We start from the raw sequence: 27,204 nt of genomic DNA, 5'->3' as shown, positions 1-27,204 counted from the left end.
TACTATGCATGGAATTATCCCTTGTGGTTCTGCAATCTAACGTTTATGTTGATAATCTGATAAGACCCAGCAACTTATTGGATAAGTTGACAGACTTGTATAGACAGGCAGTAGAAAGATTGTGAGAGGGAGGATTCATTCTCCAATCTGGCAATTCTAATAATATAAGATTACAGGAGATAATGAGAGGATATGCTACTTTTGTGTCCTTGGAAAAAGTTTTGGGTTATCGTTATGAGCCTCTCGTTGATACAATCAATACCGCTCACTATAACTGTAACTCTGAGGCGGTGACTAAATGGCATATATTGTTTGAAGCATCAAGGATATTTGATCCTCTCTCATTAAGTTTGAGAATGTCTATAAAGACTCATGCTCTTGTTAGTGAGCTGTGGAAATTGTGTTTGGAGTGGAATGAAGTTGTGCCTAGTGAACTTCAGTTCAAATCGACAATTATTCCCCACAAATTTGTCAGAACTTAGTTCTGTTACTTTCCCAAGACAAAACCCTTAATGAAGAAAGGGAGACTGAATTGGTTTTAATCTGTGATGCCTCTAAAAGACCACATGGGTTTGCAGCTTATGCAGTCCAAAGAAAGTATTCATCTCTGGATTTTTTTCAAGGTAAAGGTGACACCTTTAAGTCAAAATGTTTACTTATAGAGTTATTCTTAACCATCAAATGCCTCCCAACATTGTTGAAAACCTATTCAAATTTAAGTTTCAAGAAAATATGTATTGCAGTTGATTCGCAAATAGTGTTATCTTGTTATTTGTCGGGTACAAATCACCCCAATTTCAGAACTAAGTGGAATCAACCAGTCCTATGAATACCACTGGTTTCAGAGACTAGATGGAGACATTCATACCATGTTTAACCGCATGCTACGAACACCTCTCTCTCATACCACTTTAGTGGCTCCTGTATTTTTTATGATAAATATATATTATATTTTATACACTTTATACTACTTGTGGTTTCTTTCATTTGTAACTCATAGCACAGATCTACAACAACTGGCTGACGATGATGATTCAAGAACTTCCCGGATCAATCTACAACAATTGATTACAACAACTGGATGACGAATATTCTGGCAAGGACTCACTCTAAAAATCAGCCATTGGAAAGCAACATTTCACGACCAAAAGGATTCAAGAAAAAAGAACACACGCGGAAATTCGAAATAATGTTTTCCTACACTCAGAGAAAATTCGAAACTTCAAAAGTATTTATTTTCAAAAGTTTGGTGAAGAGCGGGAAAATCTAGTCAAGTCAATGTTGAAAAAAAAGACAATATTCCAGTGTAAAAATCCACAAACATGGGATAAAGAAGACTTAGAAAAAGAAGGACAATTTTTGCCGAAAAAAGGATTCTACAAAGACATCGCTAAAAGCCTTATCTTGCTGTTAAAAAAGCTACAATAAGCGTAACTACGAGTAAAAAAAAAAAAAAGAAAAACTCAAAACAATTGCGTTGAGAATTATTACTACTACATCAACGATACCTAGTAAATAAATTTTAAGGGTGAGGTATGTATCACTAAAAGGAATGACAAAAAAGCTGAAAGTGTTCATTCTAAAGAATGCAACTAATTTATTCGGGACCGATTGGATTCAGGAATTTGAAATATAGGACTCGCCAATGAGTGATTTTTGTCACAAAGTTGAAAACCTAATGGCCGAAGCCGACTAACTAAAAAAAGATCTCAAAAAATCTTTCCCAAGTGTGAGGTATATGGTTAGAAAAGAAGAGAGAAAAAAAAAAAAGAAACATACCGGGTGTATCTGCATCGCTCTTTGGGAAAGAAGAAGGAAAGGATGGCCAGCGCATTTGTATACGCGAAGGGCATCTTGGGAAGGCAGAGCATGATGGAAGAAGCTATTTTTTTTCCTGTCTCTTCCTTTTTTGTTCTAGATAGGAGGATATAAAAGCAAGGAAAAATTCCCTGGAGGGGGGCAGAGAGAAAAGAGTCGTGAACATCTTCTCTTGAAAAGAATTTTGTATTGCTGATGTTCGGATTGTGCGGTATGACATTGGTGGCGAGAGTCCAGGTGTGGTCGATTGGAAAAGAAGAGGGCAGAAACGTGCTGTTGTTGAGAGAGTGACTCACTCCTTCCCAAACCCCAGAACTGAATCCTGATTATAAATCTAGAAGCTATTTCGGCGTGTCAAGCAGGTTAACATGGCTGACTGGAGACTCTCAACTCAGATGTTGAGACCCTTCACTGGGGAGGGCGACCTAATTAAATGGCTGGAAAAATTAAAGATGGTAGCAAGGTTGCAAAAAATCAAAGACGTGGTCACCCTGCTGCCACACTACTTAGAGGGGGAAGCCCTCACAATTTACCAGCAGATGCGCGATGAAGATAAGGGAGACCTTGCCTCAGTGGAGCAAAGACTGAAATTGGCTTTCGCCGAAAGACCATTTGAAGCACTCGGCAAGCTTGCAAGTTTGAGGTGGACCGGCGAGTGTATTGACGTCTTTGCTGTGGAGATCAGAAGACTGGCAGGATTGGCTGGTTACGTGGGGAGGAGTCTGGAGATGACGGTAAAGCTATACCTAGTGAATGGTTTCCCAGAAGAAATCTCCACGAACATGCAGAGAATCACTGAGATGAATACGATGGAAGTGGACGATCTCTTGGTCCATGCCAGAGTCAAAAATGTCAAGGGCCCAATCGAGGCTTTTTTTTTTTTTTACACGGTGGTCACCACTTATCAAGGCCCGGAAGCTACTCAGGGATAAGGGTTATTGCAAGTACTGCAGCTGTGAGTGGAAATAAGTGCATGAGGCCCCACTTGAATGACGAGAGACAGGCAGCGAGGCAACAGGAGGGGAGGCCTGCCATCAAGTGCTTCCGGTGCCAGGGTCCTCACCTGCTCAAGGACTGCAAAAAGCCGAGACCGGGGGTCATTTGCTACCGATGTGGACGGGTGGGGCATATTAGCTGCTATTGCGTTGCTACACGGGACCAGGGAAACGAGTGAAGGGAGCCATTGCGCCAGTGGTTCCCTTTCTATGTGGAAATGGCGCACAACGAAATGTTGCCTTAGTTACCAGTAGTAGTCAATGGGAAGAGAGCCATGGCCCTTGTTGACTCAGGCTGCACCACGACGTTGGTAACGAAGAATGTCGCTAGATAATCGAGCGGAGCCAGGAGTATTAAGACCGTGGATGGCAGGGAGGTGAAATGACTGAGAGAGACAACAGCGGAAGTACTGGTGCAAGGTGTGCCTATTTGACTACGAGCCCTGGTGTTGGATCGCCTGGTTGGTGATGTTGATGTGGTTTTAGGTGTAAGTGCGATCAACCAACTGGGGGGCGCTACATTGAGAGGGGGCCAAGTAACTTTTGGATGCCTCGGCGCAGTAGGAATGGCAGGAGTGCAAGGTGATAGAAATATCAAAACACAAAAACCAGAGGCTTGCTGCATCGAGGACGAGGATTTCCTGGCGAGGTTCGATGGTGAGAGGTGGACAGTGGAATGGAAATGGATCTCCAGGCCTCAGGAACTATGAAACAAAGTAAGCTGCTATGAGAAAACACTGCAAGGAGAAATAAGAAAAGGATTCGAGGAAGAAGTGGAGAGGTGGATAGAGGAGGGAATTCTGAAACCGTGGACAGGGGAAGAAAAAGGAGTGCTACTGGCGGTTGTTCAACCCACAAAGAATAAAGTTAGACTGGTACTGGATTTCAGAGAATTAAACAGATATGTAGCTTGCCACACTGGAAAGGGGGTTGATGTATGCAAAGAGGTGATGAGGAAGTGGAGGAGGATGAAGCAGGCCACTAAGATTGTCTACCTGAACTCAGCTTATCTCCATATCCATGTAGATGAAAAACTCTGGAAACATCAATTGGTCCGGTACAAGATGAAGTTGTATTGCCTGACGAGGTTAGGCTTTGGGCTGAGCTCAGCCCCCAAAATTATGACTGCCGTGCTGAAGACGGTGCTGAGTAAAGACTGTACAGTGGACAAGGCCACTAGTTCATACATTGACGACATTCTCGTGGAGAAAGCAGAGGTGACAACAGAGAAAGTGAGAGGCCATGTCGTGAGGTATGGGTTGACTGCAAAACCGGCAGAATCCCTGGATGGAGGAGCAGCGTTGGGGTCGAAACTATGCAAGATGGCAAAGGAAGCCTTGTCTTTTGACGAGGGAATGCAATACCCGAAATCGGAACTGACCTGACAAAACGAGAACTCTTCTCAGTCTGTGGGAGACTGGTGGGACACTATCCAATCGCCGGCTGGCTCAGGATAGCGTGCAGCTTTATTAAATGACAAACAGGCACTGATGGCTGGGAGGACAGTGTGATGAAGGAGGTCACGAACATGCTACAAGAAATCATCGCAAGAGTGACGAAAGAAGACCCAGTAAAGGGGGAATGGTACGTCAGTGGTGGAGACGTGGGGGTGATTTGGTGTGATGCCAGCAGTCTGGCATTGGGCGTGTTATTAAAGATGGGAGGCGTAACTGTGGAAGATGCGGCGTGGTTAAGGAAGAAAAACAACTATTCCCATATCAACATAGCCAAACTGGAGGCTGCTATGAAAGGAATCAATCTGGCCCTGAAGTGGGGATTGAAAACGATTTAAATCAAAACTGATTCGGCAATGGTAGTTTCATGGATCAGGTCAGCAGTGACTGGTGATGAGAGAGTTAGGACCAGAGGTGCTGCAGAAATGCTGATCAAGCGCAGGCTCGGAGCACTTGCAGATTTGATAGCAGAATTCCAGTTGAAGGTATCTGTAGTGCTGATCCCATCAGAAAAGAACAAGGCGGATTCGATGACACGGTTAAAGAAGGCCTGAGTGCAAGAGAGAAAGAAGGTTTCCTCGGTATGCTGTGCAGGGGAGTAAGTTAAAAAGTTACATGAAATGCACCACTTTGGTCAAGAACGGATGTTATTCCTGGCAAGAGAGGTTTACCCGGAAACCACTGAGAAGGAGGTCAGGTAGGTAGTGGAACACTGTCAGAAGTGCCAATCGATAGATCCTGGACCATCCAGACATGAAGCAGGAGAGTTACACATTGCAGAGGACTGGAAGCGATTGGCCATTGATGTGACCCATTATTGCCATAAGCTGTATCTGTTGATGGTCGACTGTGGACCGGGGAAGTTTGCCATATGGAGAGAGATCAGGGCAGAAGCTGCATGGGTGATCGGAGGGGTCATCGAAGAAATATTTTTGGAAAGAGGGCCGGTTGAGGAACTGTTAATGGACAATGGCCCTGCTTTCCAATCAGAGGCCTTTAAAGAGGTGTGTGATAAGTGGGGAGTAAGGCAATTTTTTAGGGCAGCGTATTGGCCGAGTGGCAATAAGATAGTGGAGAGGAATCAAGGCTGCTGCGGAAAAAAGCAACATTTCACCCATGGAGGCGATGTTTTGGTACAACATCTCACCGAAAACCAGACAAGATGAGACAACTGTGCCTCATAGAGCCATCTTTGCATATAAGTGGCGACATCCGTGCAACAAAACGGTAGGAATTGAGGGTGAAGAAGCTACCCTTAAAGTGGGCGAGGAGATGTGGGTAAAGCCGCCCAAAGAAAAAAAAAAAAGAAACGTACCGGGCATATCTGCATCGCTCTTTGGGAAAGAAAAAGGAAAGGATGGCCAGTGCATTTGTATACACGAAGGGCATCTTGGGAAGGCAGAGCATGATGGGAGAAGCTATTTTTTTTTTCTGTCTCTTCCTTTTTTTTTCTAGATAGGAGGATATAAAAGCAGGGAAAAATTCCCTGGGGGTGCAGAGAGAAAAGAGTCATGAACATCTTCTCTTGAAAAGAATTTCATATTGCTGACGTTCGGATTGTGCGGTGTGACATTGGTGGCGAGAGGCCAGGTGTGGTCGATTGGAAAAGAAGAGGGCAGAAATGTGCTGTTGTCGCGAGAGTGACTCACTCCTTCCCGAACCACAGAACCGAATCCAGATTATAACCCTAAAAGCTGAAAGTGTTCGTTCTAAGGAATGCAACAATTTTATTCGGGACCGATTGGATTCAGGAATTTGAAATATAGGACTCGCCAATGAGTGATTTTTGTCACAAAGTTGAAAACCTAATGGCCGAAGCCGACTAACTAAAAAAAGATCTCAGAAAATCTTTCCCAAGTGTTTTTTCTGAAAAGCTTGGATGCTGCACAAAAATAAAAGCGAGATTCTGATTGCTGGATGAAACAAAACCAATATTCAAAAAGCCATGGAGTGTACCGCTTGCTTTGAGGGATAAAATTGAAGAAACATTTGAAAGACTAGTTAACACTGGGATTTTGACTCCTATTAACGATAGTGAGTGGGCAGCCCCCACTGTATATATGAAAAAAAAATCTAAAGAGATTAGAGTATGCACGAATTTCTCTGCCAGATTGTATGCAGCGCTCAAGGACCACCACTATCCACTACCAAACCAGACGAAGTATTCGCTAAATTAAATGGCGGAACATTTTTTTCCAAAATAGATTTAAGCGAAGCGTACCTACAAATACTAGTAGAGGAAGATAACTCGAAACTTTTGTGTATCTCAACACACAAAGAACTTTATAAATTCAATAGATTAGCGTTTTGTATAAAAGTAACACCTGCAATTTTTCAACAGGTAATCAATACTTTGCTAAGCGGTTCGGATTTCACTATCTGGACGATATTCTTATGCGTAGTCAATATATTAAACAACATAGAGATCATGTATTTCAAGTGTTTGACAGAATAAAAGAATACAGCTTCACAATGTGAACTACTCCCCAAGGAACAGAAAGGATGCTAGAAAGAAAAAAGAGGAACACATGATCATACATACATAGACCAAAGGATCCTGAAGAAGGTAAAAAAAATACAATTTGATAGAAAATGCAATGAGAACATGAAGACTTGAACTGACAGCTAATGGATAATACATAACTGAGATTAAAATACAAAAAGGTATCTTTCAAGGTGATCACCAGTACAATAGCCAATACACTAAGAAAATGTCAAGCCGGATACAAGTTCACTAATGCAGGTAAAAGAATGAATGACCTGAAACTGTTTGATAAAACAAGAAGAAACTAGAGATGCTAATAAACACAAGCAGAATAGCCAGAAAACTGGAAGCAATGGAAGGTATGATACTACCTAACAAAACGGAGATGAGGGCACTAGGTGAACATGATAACTACAAATAGTTAGAAGCAACAGAAATGAAAGAGCACAGAAGAACAAGAAAACTAGTAGAAATCTTATAAAAGGAATAAACACATGGGCAGTGTCACTAGTAAAATACTCAGGACGGTTTATAAGTTGAATAACCCCCCCCCCCAAAAAAAACCCCAAAAAACTAAGGCATTTTGACCAAAAGTCCAGGAGACTCATGCTTATGCATAATGCACTATACCCAAAGGATGATATTGATTGACTTTATGTGGAAAGGAAAGACGGAGAAAGAGGGTCGATTTGTATGGATGACTGTGTAAATAGCACAAAATAAGAATTAGAGAAATACATGATGCAGAACACTGAAAGAATAATTACCGCAGCATGAGACACTAAAGAAACAAACACGACAGAAAAAAGAAGAGACGAGAGATAAGATGAGGCAAGAAAAATGAGAAGAGCTAAATGGAGGATTCATAAGAGTGGCAATAAATGAGACTAATGAAAACATCTGAACATGGCCACAAAAAGGAAAAATAAACAGAGAAACTGAATCCCTAATAACAGACGCACAAGATAATGCAATTAGAACCACATCAAAGCAGGGATCATCAAGATACAAGAGAACAGCAAATGCAGACTCTGTGGACAAAGAGAAGAAAAAATAAACCACATCATAAACGAATGCAGCAAACTAGCCTCCTCCCCCAATATAAAAATAGACGCAATAAAGTGGGGAAGGTAGTACATTGGGAATTATGCAAACAACTGCATCTTGAACACTAAGACAAATGGTACAAGCACAAACCTGCAGCAATACTTGAAAACGAAAGTCACTAAATCCTATGAGGTATGAATATACAAATGGAATAACCCATCCAAGCAAGAAGACTGGATGTCATAATAGTTAACAAGAAGTTCTGTCAGATCATAAATTTTGCCGATCCAGCAGACTGCAGAGTGAAGATCAAGAAGACAGTGAAGTTGGAGCAAATACATGAAATTAGAAAGTTCTCTTTTGCGACTGAAACTGGACACAACATGTTACAAATCCTGAAAAACTTTGGAAAAAAAATGGGAGATATTAGAATAAGCGATACAATAGATAACAATAATAAAAACAGCTGAAATATTAAGGAAAACCATTGAATGCATAGACTAATACATATGAGCTAGAGGTGCAAGCCCAACATGTAGAAACTGCTACAGATGTAAAACACAAAAGAACATGTAGAAACTGCTACAGATGTAAAACACAAAAGAACATGTAGAAACTGCTACAGATGTAAAACACAAAAGAACATGTAGAAACTGCTACAGATGTAAAACACAAAAGAACATGTAGAAACTGCTACAGATGTAAAACACAAAAGAACATGTAGAAACTGCTACAGATGTAAAACACAAAAGAACATGTAGAAACTGCTACAGATGTAAAACACAAAAGAACATGGAATCATGTAAAATGAAGCTGCATAAATGTAAGCTGACACCATTCTCCCCAAAATTGTAAACGGACGCCAGACCAAATAATCAGAAAGGGTCAAGGAAGATGAGAAAGCACTAACCAGACTTCCACTGGATGAGTGCAAAGAAGACTGGGACTTTAGGGAGGTTCATTGCAACCCCAAATGCGAGGGAAGACCAATGGTTGTTACCAATGAGAAATCAATATTAAACAACTATTGTGATAACACAAACTAAGTTATCAAAGGTAGTGAAGAGTTCTAGGAATCTGGAGAAATTTGTTGTCACTCAGATTCCGGGGAAACTCCTAGTAAATAATAATAATAACAACAACAATAACATGTCAGTTTAACTCTTCAATATGTCAACATTATTTCATGAAAAATTGGCGGTAAAAAAGAAAATTTAACTTTTATCAAAAACAGATTTTACCGGCAACATTAAAATGTAAATTTTAATTTCTCATATCGATTTTCGTCAAACGCATTTTAACTCAGTTAACTATTTTTATTTATTTTTCTTTTCATCACTTTGTCTTTTTTCACATTTTTACACACGAGGTTGTTATTTGGCTGGAATATTCAAGAAATTGTTCTTTTTATTCAAAGCAGTTTAAAGCTTAATTACCTTTTTATGACATATATTTATGGCAGTTGTTATTTTTGTATATCTTCCTCTGATATTTTTAACTAATCTCTGACCAGATATATACTGATTATGTCATTCGACTCCTGACCAGATATATACTTCAGTATAAGAAGATAATGTACTTACTAGTGTTTCGTTGATTGGAAGGACGGCTGGCGCTGCTACTAGTGCTTGATAAAGCACTATTTCCAGTGTCTGATTTTTCAAACACTTCTTCTGATATTGCTTCCACTTTCGATGAAGCTGATGATGAATGCGGTGACTGCGTAGCTGTGGATAAGATCTTTTGTAACACATCACCCATAACAGTGAAGCTTGGGTCAACAATAAACTCAATAAAACCTAAAAAAATAAAATGAAGCTCTGGTCAAAAATAAACTCAAGAAAACCTTTAAAATTAGTGAAGTGAAGCTTAATATTAAACTCAATAAAAATTAAAAGAAAAAAAAAACAGCAACAATGGAACTCAAATCAACAATGGAACTCAAATCAACAATGGAACTCAAATCAACAATGAACTCAAATCAACAATGAACTCAATAAACCTCTAAAAGCAAGCTATGGTCAATAATAAATTAATAAAATCTAAAAAAAAAATAACATAGTGAATCAGTATGTTCTATTTGCAGTTCTCGCTGTCCCTTTCTTCCTGTCCTCAATTTGCGTAACTGAGACGAACAGCACAAAATCACTTTCACCAAGCAAATGAAAGAATGCCACTCACACACAAAAATCTGACGTCTTTTATCACCGCGGGGGCGCCAACTCATGCAAATCAGTACTAACCGGATTTCCCGTCCCATCATGCAGGCGCAGTGTCATTTGTGCATTTGACACGACAGCGACCTGCTCATCATACATTGTCTACACTTCTCCCTGATACCCAATCACAGCATGTGCAAGGGCGCACTGGTAATCTTCGGCATGTAATTCGCCACAAGGGTTGTTTTGGGGTCTCTCCATTCTGTGTTGTCTGTGGGCCAGGCAGTGTCATACCCTCAATATCATCCGAAGTCTCATCTGCTCTGCCAGATGGAATAGCATCTGGTCGGTTTTCAGAGGGTTCTCCATTTTGGGTTGGTTGTCATCTGAAATCTCATCATCTGCATTACCAGAGGGGAAGGTATATGTCCGGGGTCGTATATCCTTCACATCCGGGGTCGTATATCAACACCAATGGCTTACAGGCTGATCACTTCCGTTACTGTTCCTTCTTCGAACTTGAATGTGTATCGATAACCTGGCGGTTTTACCCAAACAGGGTCACCCCAGATGGTATTGAGTTTGTGCAGAGGCTGGTAAAGTGGGCACTGGGTCGATGTTCTTCACCCTAACTTCATATCTATAGATCCTGTTGGCAGGTGCAGTCAATGATGATGTATCATCCTTGGGTGTGACATTGTACCAATACACTGCTTCCTGAACAGTGCATCTCTTTCTGGCTGCAATCCGCTTAATACTGATACGGTGACATCGTTCTGCAATGCCATTGCCTGCTGGCACGTATGAACACTGAAACCGCAGGCGTACTCCCCAATCAGAGGAAAACTCCTTGAATTCCTTACTGGTAAATGCAGTGTCATTGTCAGTAAGCAGTTCCTGCGGTGGACCACGCTAAAAAAATATTGACTCAAGATGCTGAATAATGTGTCTAAAGTCCTGCTGTGACAACATGCGCCAAATGGTAAAACGTGCTGGACTGCAATCGGTGAGTGTTAGGAAATGTTTGCCATTAAAGTGTGTTATATCCATCCCCAGACTTTGCCAATTAGTTTGTACCACCAATTTCCCTGGTGTCCAATTAACTGGGGATGCATCAATCGTCCGACATTCCTCACATTCTCCGATAGCTGACCTCACATCAGCTTTGGTAATTGTCGAGCAAACCCGCCGAACAAAATATGCTGTACGTTGGATGCCTGGATGCCCACTGCTTTTATGCAGTTCCATAGTCATTGCGTTACTCTTTGCAGCACAGGTCAGAGGTACAGGCTCAGTCGCAGATTTCATTCTATCGAGCCACCTTTGTGAAACATGTGTTCTGACTCAACGGGACCAGAGAAACATCTGTACTCGTCTACCAGTTATTTTATTGTGTCCAATCGTCGTCGGAGTAACATTTCGCTGGTAGCCTTTGTGCATACTCTAGTTTTTCCAGTGAGCATGTCCACTAACCAGTGATACAAACTTACTGAGTTCGTTTTTAAGTGTATAAATTTGCACTTCCAGTGTAACGCAAGGTTGATGCCCTTCAACGCAGCATCCGGTTCAGCCAAGTTAATATGCTGCACGTCGTTCATGGATCACAGCCAACATGCATCTTCAAAGACAATAGTGTCATGTTACACGAGCACGTCGGTCAGCAAGGAGCTTGCGTCCACTCATACATTGACGTCTTGTCCATTTACACACCACAGACCCTGTGAGGGATCATTGTGCTTCACCCTGGCTATTGTTTCCTGGAGCATTTGTTGAAGTGGAACATCCTCTGTGGTGTCGTCCCATCCTTGGGTTACGGTGTTGGACCATTGCTTTATGATTCCTGTTGCTGCTCGTAACTGGCAGATGCCCGGTCAGTTTCCCGCACAGGGAAAAAAATGGCTCGACGTGTCACAATCTCTGGAACATCTGGAATCATACTACCACGCTTCCATCGCAGAGTGCCATGCTCCCCCCAAACCTCCAATCCAAGCACTCGTGCGCCATCCTCAAGCCGCTCTGGTTCCTTGCTTTCCAGTCCAAACCAAAGAAGATGCTGCTTCACTCGTTCTGCAGGCGCCACACTGTTGTTGATGTATAAATCATCTATATATGGCGATGTTGCTTCTTGAACAGTTGCATCTTCAGACAAAACAGCCTCGACAATTGCCTGCATAATGGATGGGGCAAGGTAAAGCCCAAATCCCATCTTAGTCAGGCAGTATCTCTCTCCCTTCACAACCACGGTCTGAAATTGCCGTGAAGAACGGTGCACATGTACCTGGAGGTAGGCCTTACTCAAGTCCAACATTTCCTCCGCCAGTCCCTCAGCTTTTGTGAACACATCCGCACATGCCGTGTATGTGTCCGCATGATAGTTTAGTTTGTGGTAATCCATAACAGGCCGCACTTTCCTCTTGTTATGCTGAACAATCGCCATTAGTGGGATTAATCCCTTGGGTGGACCAAGCTCTTCCTCCGGGTATGGTATCAGCCATCCATTGCAAATCCAAGTTTGCAATTCACAGTCATAGTCCTTCCGAATGTGTTTGGGCATGGTGTATTCAGGTGTCTCATTGATCAGCTGTTGCTCATTCGACCATTTCCAGGTTGCCGTCCAATGTTTCTTAGTCGGGTCGAATACGACATCAAAGTCAGGTTGTTGTATTTTCACTGCAACAGCAGTGCCGACATCGCAAACTTCCTTCGGGAAATTGGCCTCACCGTGTTCATTTATATGAATGCTGCCCAACAGGTGGATGGCATCAATTCCGAGCAAGAGATCGAATCCCAATAGATCTCCATCCATAGCCAACGTCTCCACCACCATTGAGGATCTTTTTATCCATCTGCAAACTGACCCTGGCCTTTCCTTTGCTGGTCATACTCTTTCCATCAATAGTCAGTACCTCTGTTTTGTGTCCATTCCGTGGACCACAAACCGTACTCCTTACTAGAGATCGGGTGCACCCAGAGTCAATCAATGTGTCCCAAATCACTCTGTTGATATGCACACGCTTCACTGGAAGGTCGGTTCTCATCCTACTTGGGGCAAGAGTGGCACTCACATCTCGCCCCTGTTTCTGTTTTCCAGACATTGTGACGCGATATGTCACACTTTCTGGCATCGGTAGTATCGAATGCATGGTGTATGGTGCTGCCTCGATCGTTTGAGCTGACAGTGCTTAGCAAGATGGTTGGCCTCAGAGCAATTGAAACACTGCAGTGAGTTTTCAGAGGGCTTGTGTAGAGGCACTTTTTCCGTGTCTGACCGTGGCTGCAACCTGTTTGTTATTTAGCATGGACCTTGCTCGGCTGAGCAAACTTTCTGTTGGGATCTAGTTGATGTCAGCATGTGCACATAGCAACTCCTGGGTATGGGCAGGCAGTCTAGCCATGAATGCATACTCCAGCGACTGGCTCGGAACTCCTCCGAACAGACTGGAGAACTTTGTTAATGCACTGTAGAACTCCTCTACCGACTCGTCCGAGTGTAAGGTGCATCTTGCAAACTGCTTGTATGTCTCACATGGGTCAAGCGCAAAGGCCCTGTGCAGTGCATCTTTCACCTGTGTTACATTATTCTTCTCTTCATCTGACAGGTTGGTAGACGTCGAAAGCTCCTAGTCGCAAGGGGATGACCTGTTCAACTCTGTCAACTCCCAAGAGTTTGCAGATAAGGTCCACTCTCTCTAACCATTAATCTACAATAGATATTGTGCCGTCATATTCCGGTACTAATTTTAGGTCCAACCTTCCTTCAGTCATAATGCTGAGATAGCTTGAATCAACATGTTCTATTTGCAGTTCTCGCTGTCTCTTTCTTCCTGTCCTCGATTCGCGTAACTGAGATGAATAGCACAAAATCTCTGCAAATCATGCAAATCAGTACCAACCGGATTTCCCGTTCCATCATGTAGGCGCAGTGTCATTTGTGCATTTGACACGACAGCGACCGGCTCGTCATACATTGTCTACAAATAGATGCCTACTAGGAGATTAATTTCTGCTCTAGTGATATTCATGCTAATTTGCCAAACTTTGAAGTCAAATATCTACAAATCACAAAAACTTGGCTTCATTTTGCTAGTAGATTCAAAAGGAAAGCATTTGAAATTAAAAAGGTTCTGCCTGCAACTTTCGATTATTTTTAATTATTAGCTGAACCTGAAAATTTTATTTTTTGGGTCATAATTTTTTATTTGTATTTAAAATGAATCTAGTTGTAAACTACAATGAGCGAACTATATTTATATAACGTTAGGTATGTGTCTCTATTTTTATGTATAGGATTCATTCCTAAAATAATTAACTAAGCATTATGAATTTTAGAACACAACTGGTAGATGTAAGAAGCATGATGTGGATTACATTTACTTAAATTTAGTTATATACATAAAGTGTGAAAAGAAGGTGGAAGTTTTTCATGAAAATTAAGATATCTCCGATTTTTGTGGAATTTTAACCATAGATATTAGACATCAATTAATAACTGTTCCTTAAATTTCAGTTTCTTTCGGGTAAAATATTAAGAGTTTTAGGGGTAAAAAAATTAAAATATTTCATGCATTTAAAGATGGAAATGAATATAACATTGATAAAATAGAAGGATTATTAGATAGCAAGTGCTAACTAAAAACACGGACAGATTTGTAAATAAAAATGTGAAAAAAAAAATTATAATGAAACAATTTTATATCTAAAATTTTATAAGAATATAAGTTATTTTCATGTTAGTAAATGTTAATTTATGCAAATTCCTGTTTGTTGAAGAAAGTTGAGTTAGTAGTCACAAGTCTAAATGAATAATATGCATATGTGAGTACTAGTATGTGTGTTGATTTGCCTTGTTCTTGTTAGTGTGTGTGTGTGTAGATGCACGAAATGAAAAAGACTAGTACGTTAATCATTGAGTCATCTTCACCTTTCCCTTACCTCTAACCAAAAGCATGGGGGAAGGTTGCAGAGAATACGTTATTGAGATTTCTGTGAAATTTGAAGAAAACTGATGTTGTTGACCTGATCTTAAAAGAGTTTCTAAGTTTGCACTGGCTTATTACATTCACATAGGTGTGTTACTTTTGGGGTTTGAAACGATTTTTATTAATTGAAAATACTTTCACTGAAAGTTTCAGTTAAAATGCTTCCTATGAAAGTTTTTGGCAGTGACGAAGAAAGCAAATTCCAGTGAAGCAAAAAAAGAAAAAGTGTGGCAATTAGAGGCATTTGCTTTTTAGCATTAGTGGGAATCACTTTGCCACATATGTGCATGTATTATTGCTAAATTTGTTTCCTGAACTTGTTCTGAACAGTGCTCATCCACTTTTCTGTTTCTCCTGGATCTTCTGATAACTTAGATCAAAACAACATGCAATCCTTTCCCATCAGAAAATGTATCGATATCTGATGGCTCAGTCTCAGAACATTCGTATCAGAAATTCTGCATTTATGAAAAGGAAATGTTCTGCATCCATATTAAGAGCTTTACAACTTCCAAGAAATTCTGACAGGAACCAAACAGTTAGCTGTGATGCATTCTTGAATGTTCTGCTACAATTGCTCACAGAAATCACTATTTTGATTGTTTTCGATTAAATAGATTTTCTGAATCCAAATGCAATCACTACCAAAAGGTTTGAGAAAAGAAATCCATCCATTAAATCTTTACCGTAGCCATCATCAAGAGACCAGAGATGATTTCTTCAGCATCCGAGAAAACCAAGCATATTACAAAGAACTTTGCATCAAATTCCACCCTTTCGCCTATTTCCTGACTTTCCCCACTGTATACACTCTTAGCAATATTCATATTTCTTAAACACTCTGAACAATATTCATATACTTATCAAGTATTTTAATGTGAACAAGTCAACTGGTCCTGACAACATAATGCTAATGAAGTTGTAACTTATTACAAGGCTGTTCAATCGTTGCTTAAAGGAGAAATGCTTCCCATCACCTTGGAAAACTTTGTCAATTGTATCATTATTTAAAAGTACAGGAAATCGATCTCAGCACACATCTATCAGTTTCCTGCTTGAATCTCTGATAAATCAAAATAATTTTTCTTTCCACCTCTGTACACTTAAAAGTAAACAGAACATCGATGAACAAAGTTTCTTTCTAAGAACTACCCGTTTTGGAACACAGTACCACGAGACTGTTTCCCAATATGATCGTTTTCAAATCCAAAGATTATTGTTGATTTAGCAACGATAGTTTAAACTATCTTCACCATCTCTCCCTCCACTATCACTACAGATAAACATTTATGTCTGTAGTGAAGTAGAAAAAAAAAGAAATTGAAAAAAAATATATAAGACACAGCTGTTCCTTCCAAAAGGTCGAGCTCTTCACCGTCCCAAAATAATTCATCATCACAAAAAGAATTCGCCATCACTTCTTCCAACCGTCGTTTCACTCTCTGCGCTCTTCCCCTGCTTAAAAAAAAAAGTACCGTTTATATGCTGCCCATTTCTCCATTTATGCAAATTGACTATCAACCAGAGCCATCTAGTTTTCCATTTCTCCGGACAGCCAATTTGCAAAGGGGGACAACTCAAACCACACAGAGCCATCTAGTTTTCCATTTCTCCAAACAGCCAATTTGCAAAGGGGGAGAACTCAAACCACACGCCCCCTTGATCTACACGATCATCACATGTCAACCCATCACGTAGTCGCTCGACCAACATGGCGGCCATCTCTCCGCTGCGATCTCCCCGGAGCCTCTTCGTGAATGTCGCTACTTGGCTCGACGTCGCTGTCTTCCTCTGATGACACCACTACTGGCTGCACATCAAGGATGTGTCGAGGGATGCTGTCGATAGATACATTGTTCGGGGACTGGACACTTGTCACAATGCCCCTCCCCCAGCGTGTGGTACAGCGAGCATCAGGCAGTTTGATCCACACTTCCTCTCCCACTCGCACAGTCGCTCGTTTCTTGCCTTTCTCCGCGGGTACCTGTGCAGTTCGGGGATGCCGCCACTCGTACTTGAAAACTGCCCTCTGCAGCACTGACTCCACTTTTTGCCCTGACTTTGGAGCCATATTATACCAGAAGACAGCTTCTGGCGGCGAAATCTGGCCCCTTTCAGCTATAGCCTTAATGGTCCTGTGATGCCGTTCCACAATTCCGTTTCCGCCTGGTCTATATGTAGCCCTGAAATAGCGCCGCACTCACCACTTATTCAACACATTCTCCATGGCAGCTGAGCGAAAGGCAGTTCCATTGTCCATTAGCACTTCCGTCACTGGACCCCTCTCCAAAAACACCTCTTCCAAGACCTTTGCAATTTCACCTGCATTTTCTGCCTTGATTTCCCTCCAAATGGCTACTCTTCCTGGTCCACAGTCGACCATTGACAGATACGGCCTCTATCGATAGTGCGTTACGTCGATCGCCAACCTGCTCCAGTTCTCTGCCACCTGAACCTCACCAGCTTCGTGTCTACTCGGCGCAGGGTCGATTGATTGACACCGGCTGCATCTCTCAGCCACTGTCCATACGGCCTCCTTTGTGATTCTGGGGTCCACCTTCCTGGCCAAGAACAAGGTTCTCTCCACTCCAAAATGGTGCATGTCATGCAAATCCTTCAGAGTGTCTTCATTCAAACAACATATTGCAACAGCCGCCTCATTCGGCGCCTTTAGCCAAGTCTTCCGCACCCTCGTCATCACATCTGCTCTGTTCTTCGCTGAAGGAACGATAGTGACCCTAAGTTGAAGATCAAATTCCCTAATCAGCTCCCTTAACATCATCAATCGAAGCTTTACTAGCATCTCGGCAGCGCCTTTCGTCTTCACCCTCCTTTCTCCTGTAGCTTCGGACTGGATCCAAGAGAACACAGTGGCTGAGTCGGTCCTCACCTCAACATTCTGTAGCCCCCATTTCAAGGCTAAGTTGATGCCCTTCATAACCGCATCCAGTTACGCCACATTTATGTGAGCCACGTCGTCCTTCTTCCGCAACCAAGCAGCATCTTCTGCAGTAACACCATCTATCTCCAAGGTGACCCCCACTGCTATACAGCTTGCATCACACCACACAACACCTTCTGCACTGTTGGGTACATGCCAAACACCTCTCACTGGATCCTCCCTCTTCACCTCTGCAATAATCTCTCTCATAATGTCCACAGTCTCTTTATCAACTCCATCCTCCCACTTCGCTCCACTAGCTAGCCTTTTGATATAACTACATGCAGTCCGTAGCCATCCTGCAATAGGGTAATGGCCCACCAGTCTTCCGCATATTGAGAAGAGTTCTCACCTGCTCAATTTTTCCGACACCTCCGGGATCTCATTTCCCCTCCGGAACACTAACCGTCCTATCTGGTCCTTTCTTAGTTGAAGCCCTAACACAGCTCCTCCCTCCAACGATTCCGGGTGTTTTGCAATTAGCCCAAAGCTGTTGAGGTGTTTTACTACGTCCTCCGCAGTTTTTACCGTCTCATCCACCAAAATATCATCAATGTAGGAACTGGTGGCTCTTCTGACTGCGTCTTCCTTGCTTAGCACCGTTTTGAGGATCGCTGCCATGGTTTTTGGTGCAGATTTCAGGCCAAAACCCAACCTAGTCAGGCAGTACGTTCGGCCCTTGTATCTGACCAGCTGGTATTTCCAGAATTCCTGTGAAATGTGGATCTGTAGGTATGCAGATTTTAAATCCACAATCGTTGCAGCCTTCTGAATCTGCCTCCACTCTCGCATGGTCTCTCCACACACGTCCATCACATTGCCTCCCGTGTGACACGCAACGTGTACGTTCAGCTCCCTGAAGTCCAGTACTGGCCGAACTTTTTGTTTTGTGGGCTGAACAACCGCCATTAACGGCAGCACACCATCCATCTTCTCCATCCATGGTCTTAAAATCCCCTCTGAGGTCCATCGGTCCACCACCTTCTCAAATTCAACTCTTGTGCCTCCTCGCAACGTATGCTCGTAGCATTCCACTCTGTTGTTCAGTATGGGAGGTTCTCCCTTCCATGCTCACTTGACTGTCCATTTCTCACCATCAAAGTGTGCAGAGAAATCTTGGTCCTCTATCGTGCAACTTTTGTCTAACCCGGCCGTTCCTGCGACACCTTTTTCGAATTGCACACCTGCAGCCCCTTGATGTCCTCCAAATATCACGGAGTTCCTATATACCGTAACGCCCCCCTAGTCAAGCAATTGCGTCCATCCCTAGCACCACATCGACGCCCGTGACAATTTTGTTAATTACAATCGCCTGGATTGTTAGTGACATCCCACGTACCATCAACTGAACGATACTTGTGCCATTGCACTTCACCTCTCTGCCGTCAACTGCCGTAATGCTGCTGGTTCCATTGCATGTGTCAACCATGTCTTTGGTGACAATTGTTGAAGTATAGCCCGTGTCGACAAGGGCTTTTGCACTTCGTCCATTTAGGGTCACCTCTACTTGTTGTGACATACCCTGAAGCGCCTTCATCGAATAAGTGGGGTAGCCACTGGCACAGTGGCTTCCTCCTGTTCGTTTTCCCTGGGAACAGAATCTGCTGATGTGGCCGACTTCCCCACAGCGGTAACACGTGACTTCTGGCTTTGGCTCCCTGCACTCCCTCGCCATATGGGGGCCTTGGCATCGGTAGCATCTGCCAGAGAACCTGGGTCTCTGCCACAGTCCTCTCTGCTTTTCTTCCTTCACAATTTCCGGCTGCAGTTTGCTTCGTTGAGCGACAGCTACGCTTCCCTGCTCACTCTCTTTTTTCTTGGCCAGCACCCTAGCCTGTGTAATCAACTCCGCTACCTCCATAGTATTTACACCGGGCAGTTGCTGCAGAGCTATAGAAATATGGTCCGGGAAGCCATTGATAAAGGCCATCTTAACCATCTGTCGACGGCCTCCTCCATTGAATCCTGCTAGTCCCGTAAACCTACTGATATTGTTGGCGTAAACATCGACAGGCTCTCCGGTCCACACCATACGGCTTAGTTTGCCATATGCCACAAACGGTCCTTCGGTAAATGCTTCCTTCAACTTTTCCTCAATGGCGTCAACAGACAGTCGATCCTCCTCCCGCATCTCCAGATATAGGGCCAGAGCATCACCATCAAGATACAGCGGTATCAAGCTGGCTACATCTGCGATGTCCCGCAACTTAGCGACAAGTTTAACCTTGGTCAGCCAGGTTATAACATCTCCCTCTCCAGAGAACGTCTTTTTTTTTTTTTTTTTTTTTTTTTTTACATAGGCATCACCACATTATCAAGGCCAAGAGGCCACTCAAGGATAAGGGTTAAAGAGTGTACAGTAGAAATTGGACATTATAGTAACCATTAGTAATGAAAATTTGGTAAAGTTGATAACTTATATGGAACGGCTCATCAAGAACTTGTTTACGTTAGACTTGAAGACAACTATATTGTAGTCAGCTGGAAAGCAGGAAAACGGAAGACAATTCCACAGGCGTGCAGTTCTAAGAAAAAAGCTTTGTTCATGGAATCTACGTTTAGGTTTAGGCACAGATAAAGAGTGGGGGGAATTATTGATAGTGTTTACAGCTAGACAAGTGTTTCTTGTGAAAGTTTTGCGAGGGGGGACCATAGATTGAAGCTCAGTCGAACACTTTCCATGAAAATAACGATACATCAGAGACAAACTCACAACATCTCTTCTGTGAGATAAAGGTTGCAAGGAAGAGAAAAGGACATCTCCTACGAGGCTACGAAGTCTATTTTGAACTCTATCAAGGCAGGCCAAGTCCTTTCTAGCAGCTCCTGCCCAGATATGGCAACAGTATTCCATCCTTGGACGTACCTGGCTCTTATATAGATAGAGAATAGCATCAGCAGTGAGATATCTACCGGATCGATAGAAAGATCCCACCATTTTACCAGCGGCCTTGGCAACAGATTTGATGTACGTGTTCCATTTAAGATCAGGAGTAATGGTCAAGCCAAGAAGTTTGTCAAAACTTGAGGCCTCCTGAAGACGAGAGCCATTCATTTCAATTGATGTCAGATGTGGATCAGAATGTTGATGATGTAAAGAGAGAAGCTTGGTTTTAGATGCATTCAGCATTTCACTGCTGATCCTCTTTGCTTCCATAGTTCCCGCCGAAATAGCTTGTAGTGAAGTAGAAAAAAAAGAAATTAAAAAAAATATATAAGACACAGCTGTTCCTTCCAAAAGGTCGAGCTCTTCAACGTCCAAAAATAATTCACCGTCACAAAAAGAATTCGCCGTCACTTCTTCCAACCGTCATTTCACTCTCTGCGCTCTTTCCCTGCTTAAAAAAAGTACCGTTTATATGCTGCCTATTTCTCCACTTATGCAAATTGACTATCAACCAGAGCCATCTAGTTTTCCATTTCTCCAAACAGCTAATTTGCAAAGGGGGACAACTCAAACCACACAGAGCCATCTAGTTTTCCATTTCTCTAAACAGCCAATTTGCAAAGGGGGACAACTCAAACCACAATGTCTAATACTTATCTTTAAGATTTCACAAAAAATCGGAGGTATCTAACTTTAGTAAAGGGCTTCTATTCCACTTGCCCCCTTTGCAAAAAAAACAAAAAAACTAATTAAAATAAGTATAGCCCATATTACCTGCAATTACGTCTATCAGCTGTGTTGCAAAACTTATAATATTCGCTTAATTCGTTTAGAAGATAATCCTGCACATATATAATATATAAAAATATATACCTAATATATAGAGATAAATATATAATGCTATAAAAGATGTAGTTAAACACTGTTTTATTCCTTCTAAACCACATAATTATAATATATATACATATATAAGTTGTACGAAAAGAAGGCCATACTACCTGTTTAGTGGTCTGTGACCGGTCTCATCTATTACAGGGTATTGAATACAGGCGAAACCATTACGGTGGTGAAGTACTGTCAACAAATCGATGAAATGCACCAGAAACTTCGACAACAACACCCAGCATTAGTCAACAGAAAAGGCTCAATTCTCCTCCATGACAATGTTTGACCGCATGTTACTAAACAAACCTTACAGAAATTGAACAAATTGAACTACGACACTCTGCCTCATTCACCATAGTCTCTCACCTAACGACTACCACCTTTTCAAGCATCTTGACAACTTTCTGTGTGAAAAATGCTTCAAAAACCTAAGCGATATCAAAAACGCCTTCAGCAACTTCATCACCACCAGAACGCAAGATTTCTATTTTACTTGCATAAACACATTTGTTTTGCGTTGACAGAAGTGTGTTGATTCTGATAGTGCCTATTTTGATCAATAAATTTTTGTTTGAACCGAAGTATGTTTGTCTGAAGTTAAAAGCTAAAAACTGCAAGAAATTTCTTGCCAATCTGCTATATATATATAATTTAGTAATTTTTTTAAAACAACATTCTTATTTAAACAAACTGAATAATTAACATTCAAAGGTGTTTTAACTTATTTGTCCCTTTTGTTGTCTTTTTCACAGAGCAATGAGAATTCTTTGTAGTGGCATCGTTTTGTAGTTAAATAATCATGTGTTAACTATTCTACACTTGCCCTGATAGATTGTTAACTATGCTGCATTTCCAACTACGAATTTCCAGGGTTAAATTTGCCACACTGTTGCTAAAACTCACTACTCCAAAACTCTGATGTCAAAACTCGTTTCTCCAAAACTCGATCCACTGCTGTCAAAACTTTCTACTCCAAAGCCCAAATCCAAATCAAGTCAGTCTCTGAACAATCAGGCTTTTTATTTAAACCAGAAGCATCTCATCACAAAAGAAGCAGCCGGTATATTTTTTTTCTTCATTCTTTTTGTCTGCACCAGACACTACAGGCTGCACAAAACAGGTTTGTATCAATTTTTTTATATTAGATAAAACGTCAAAACTAATATTAGAAAATACCCAAAATTAGATTACCTTACTTTCATTCATAATACCCACCATTAGTTTTGTTTAAAATAATACAAAAACAAACATAAAAAAAGACATTTATAAGAGCATCATTTCTCTTATTTTTTATTCTTTGGTTTTTTTCTTCTTTTTATTTTAACTTTTTACTCATTTTTTTAAACATTACAAAGCCTTTTCCACGCTGTCTTTATTACCTGCTTTTATCGAGCATGTTGTGGATATCCATTTGTTTCAGGAGAATAGAATTCTGTACTTTAGATTAGTTTTTCATTTCAGTGACTGCTATGATTGTGCAAGTTTATTCTGGATCGTCAAGTCCTATTGCCGTTGTCACTAGTGTCTGATTCAGAGCTTCATTGCAACCCTAAGCCTGTGCACTTCCCTTTCTCCACTGCTGATCTCTCTTTTCTTTATTCTTCTTCACAGGATTTCTCCAATGTCTGCGGTCTTCAACCATGGACTACCAGCTTGTTAGATTGATACCATCTGCCTTTATATCTCACTTGTAGACATCCTTGGAGGGTAGGACACATCTTCCTACTGGTCTGGAGATGGGTGCGAGCTCACTGTATAGGATATCCCTTGGGATCCTTCCATCGTTCATGGTAAAGCAAGCAGAGCTAATATGCCTTGGATATCTGCCTGATCAGGGATGGTTTTGTTTGAGATGTAATCCTGTCAGGTTATTTGTAGGATTCTCCTGAAGTTGCGCAGGTTGAAGGTGTTGAGTCTGTACTCTTAGTAGGAGTAGAGGGTCCATTGCTGTAGAGCAGCATGCTGAGCACACCGGCCGGATAAATCTTGGTATTGGTGGTCAGCATCTTGTCAACAGCAAGATGTTGATGACAAGATGTTGTAGAGGTATAGCATAAACTGAACAATTTATAGCGATTGCATTGTGCATGCATAGATAATATTGACATCAGTTTTTCTTTTCTTTATTGTAAAAATAAAATGATGATTTTTGTAAAAATAAAATTATAATCTTTGTAAAAATTACATTATGATTGTAAAAATGAATTATTATAAACAGATGCATCCATATGTGTGTCATTAATTCATATCTATGAATTAATGACATACATATGGATGCATCTGTTTATAATAATTTATTTTTACAATTATAATTTTATTTTTACAAAAATGCATCCGTTTAAAATAAGTTACAAAAATGTATCTGTCCTATAATAATTTCCAAAAATTTATCTGTTTATAATAATTTACAAAAATGTGTCTGTTTATAATAATTTACAACAATGTATTTGTTTATAATAATTTACAAAAATGTACCTGTTTTTAATAATTTACAAAAATGTATCTGTTTATAATACGTTACAAAAATGTGTCTGTTTATAATAATTTGCAAAAATGTATCTGTTTATAATAATGTACAAAAATGTGTCTGTTTATAATAATTTGCAAAAATATATCGGTTTATAATTTACAAAAATGTGTCCGTTTATAAATGAGTTAAAAATTTTTGTCTGTTTATAATAATTTATAAAAATGTATGTTTAAAATAATTTACAAAAATGTGTTTGTTAATTATAATTTACAAAAATGTTCCTGTTTATAATAATTTACAAAAATGTGTCTGTTTATAATAATTTACAAAAATGTATCTGTTTATAAACATTTACAAAAATGTATCTGTTTATAATAATTTACAAAAATGTATCTGTTTATAGTAGTTTACAACAATGTATCTGTTTATAATAATTAACAAAAATGTATCCGTTTACAATCATTTACAAAAATGCGTCTCTTTATAATAGAACAAAAATCTATCTGTTTTAATTATTTAAAAAAAATGCGTCTGTTTATAATAATTTACATAAATGTATCTGTTTATAATAATTTGCAAAAAATGTGTCTGTTTATAATAATTTAAAAAAATGTGTCTGTTTATAATAATTTACAAAAATGTATCCGTTTATAATAATTTACAAAAATGTGTCTGTTTATAAAAATTTACAAATATGTATCTGTTTATAATAATTTAAAAAAATTTATCTGTTTATAACATATTTACAAATATGTGTCTGTTTATAATAATTTACAAAAATGTGTCTGTTTATAATAATTTAAAAAATGAGTCTGTTTATAATAATTTACAAAAATGTGTCTGTTTATAACAATTTACAAATGTGTCTGTTTATAATAATTTACAAAAATGTATCTGTTTATAATATGTTACAAAAATGTGTCTGTTTATAATAATTTACAAAAATTTGTCTGTTTATAATTATGTGCAAAATGTATCTGTTTATAATAATTTACAAAAATGCGGCTGTTTATAATAAGTTACAAAAATGTATCTGTTTTTAATAATTTACAAAAATATGTTTGTTTATAATAATTTACAAAAATGTATCTGCTTATCATAATTTACAAATATTTATCTGTTTATAATAAGTTACAAATATGTGTCCGTTTCTTATAAGTTAAAAAATGTGTCTGTTTATAATAATTTACAAATATGTTTCTGTTTATAATAATTTACAAAAATGTATCTGTTTATAATAATTTACAAAAATGTGTCTGTTTACAATACTTTACAAAAATGTGTCTGTTTATAATAATGAACAAAAATATATCTGTTTATAATAATTTACAAAAATGTGTCTGTTTATAATAATTAACAAAAATGTTTCTGTTTATAATAATTTAAAAAAATGTATCTGTTTATAATAATGTACAAAAATTAATCTGTTTATAATAAGTTACAAAAATGTGTCTGTTTATAATAATTTACAAAAATTTGTCTGTTTATAATAATTTAAAAAAATTTCATCTGTTTATAATAATTTACAAAAATGTGTCCGTTTATAATAATTTGCAAAAATGTATCTGTTTATAATAATTTACAAAAATGTATCTGTTTATAATAATTTACAAAAATGTGTCCGTTTATAATAATTTACAAAAATGCATCCGTTTATAATCAGTTACAAAAATGTCTCTGTTTATCATAATTTACAAAAATATGTAAGTTAATAATAATTTACATTTGTATCTGTTTAGATTAATTTACAAAAATTTGTGTGTTTATAATAATTTACAAAAATGTATCTGTTTATAATAGTTTACAAAAATGTGACTGTTCATAATAATTTACAAAAATGTATCTTTTATAATAATTTACACGAATGTATCTGTTTACAAGAATTTACAAAACATGTGTATGTTTATAATAATTTACAAAAATGTGTCTGTTTATAATAATTTACAAAAATGTATCTATTTATAATAATTTACAAAAATGTGTCTGTTTATAATAATTAACAAATATGTATCTGTTTATAATAATTTACACATATGTATCTGTTTATAATAATTTGCAAAAATGTATCTGTTTATAATAATTTACAAATATGTGTCTGTTTATAATAATTTACAAAAATGTGTCTGTTTATAATAATTCAAAAAATGAGTCTGTTTATAATAATTTACAAAAATGTGTCTGTTTAATTTACAAAAATATGTCTGTTTATAATAATTTTCAAAAATGTGTCTGTTTATAATAGGTTACAAAAATGTGTCTGTTTATAATAATGTACAAAAATATGTCTGTTTAGAATAATGTACAAAAATGTGTCTGTTTATAATAATGTACAAAAATGTGTCTGTTTATAATAATTTAAAAAAATTTGTCTGTTAATAATAATGTGCAAAAATGTATCTGTTTATAATAATTTACAAAAATGTTTCTGTTTAGAATAATTTACAAAAATGTATCTGTTTATAATAATTTACAAATATATGTCTGTTTATAATAAGTTACAAAAATGTGTCTGCTTATAATAATTTACAAAAATTTCATCTGTTTATAATAATTTACAAAAATGTGTCCGTTTATAATAATTTGCAAAAATGTATCTGTTTATAATAATTTACAAAAATGCGTCTGTTTATAATAATTTACAAAAATGTGTCTGTTTATAATAATTTACAAAAATGTGTCTGTTCATAATAATTTACAAAAATGAGTCTGTTCATAAAAATTTACAAAAATGTGACTGTTTATAATAATTTACAAAAATGTATTTGTTAATAATGATGTACAAAAATGTGTCCGTTTATAATACTTTACAGCACTTTATCTGTTTATAATAAGTTAGAAAAAATTTGTCTGCTTATAATAATTTACAAAAATTTGTCTGTTTATAATAATTTGAAATATTGTCTGTGTTTATAATAATTTACAAAAATATATCTGTTTATAATAAACTACAAAAATGTGTGCGTTTATAATAAGTAAAAATTGTGTCTCTTTATAATAAGTTACAAAAATGTCTCTGTTTATCATAATTTACAAAAATGTGTCAGTTAATAATAATTTACATTTGTATCTGTTTATAATAATTAA

General features: G+C 38.7%; 1 protein-coding gene across 13 annotated transcripts in view; it reads right to left on the bottom strand.

Moving 5' to 3' along the window:
* Positions 1-27,204, bottom strand: part of LOC145254565 (dual specificity calcium/calmodulin-dependent 3',5'-cyclic nucleotide phosphodiesterase 1A-like) — a 1,571,136-nt gene that overhangs the window by 7,077 nt on the left and 1,536,855 nt on the right. For all 13 annotated transcript variants that reach the window (XM_080113160.1, XM_080113150.1, XM_080113152.1 and 10 more), the window contains one exon: positions 9,383-9,598. In XM_080113160.1, the coding sequence (XP_079969286.1) occupies positions 9,383-9,598 (216 nt within the window). The remainder of the gene's footprint in view (positions 1-9,382; positions 9,599-27,204) is intronic.

The sequence above is a fragment of the Euprymna scolopes genome, chromosome 30, assembly GCF_053919585.1.
Source record: "Euprymna scolopes isolate OS-2025 chromosome 30, ASM5391958v1, whole genome shotgun sequence".
Taxonomy (NCBI): domain Eukaryota; kingdom Metazoa; phylum Mollusca; class Cephalopoda; order Sepiida; family Sepiolidae; genus Euprymna; species Euprymna scolopes.
Note: the sequence above shows the minus strand (reverse complement) of the source record. Positions and strands in the feature narration are given on the sequence as shown.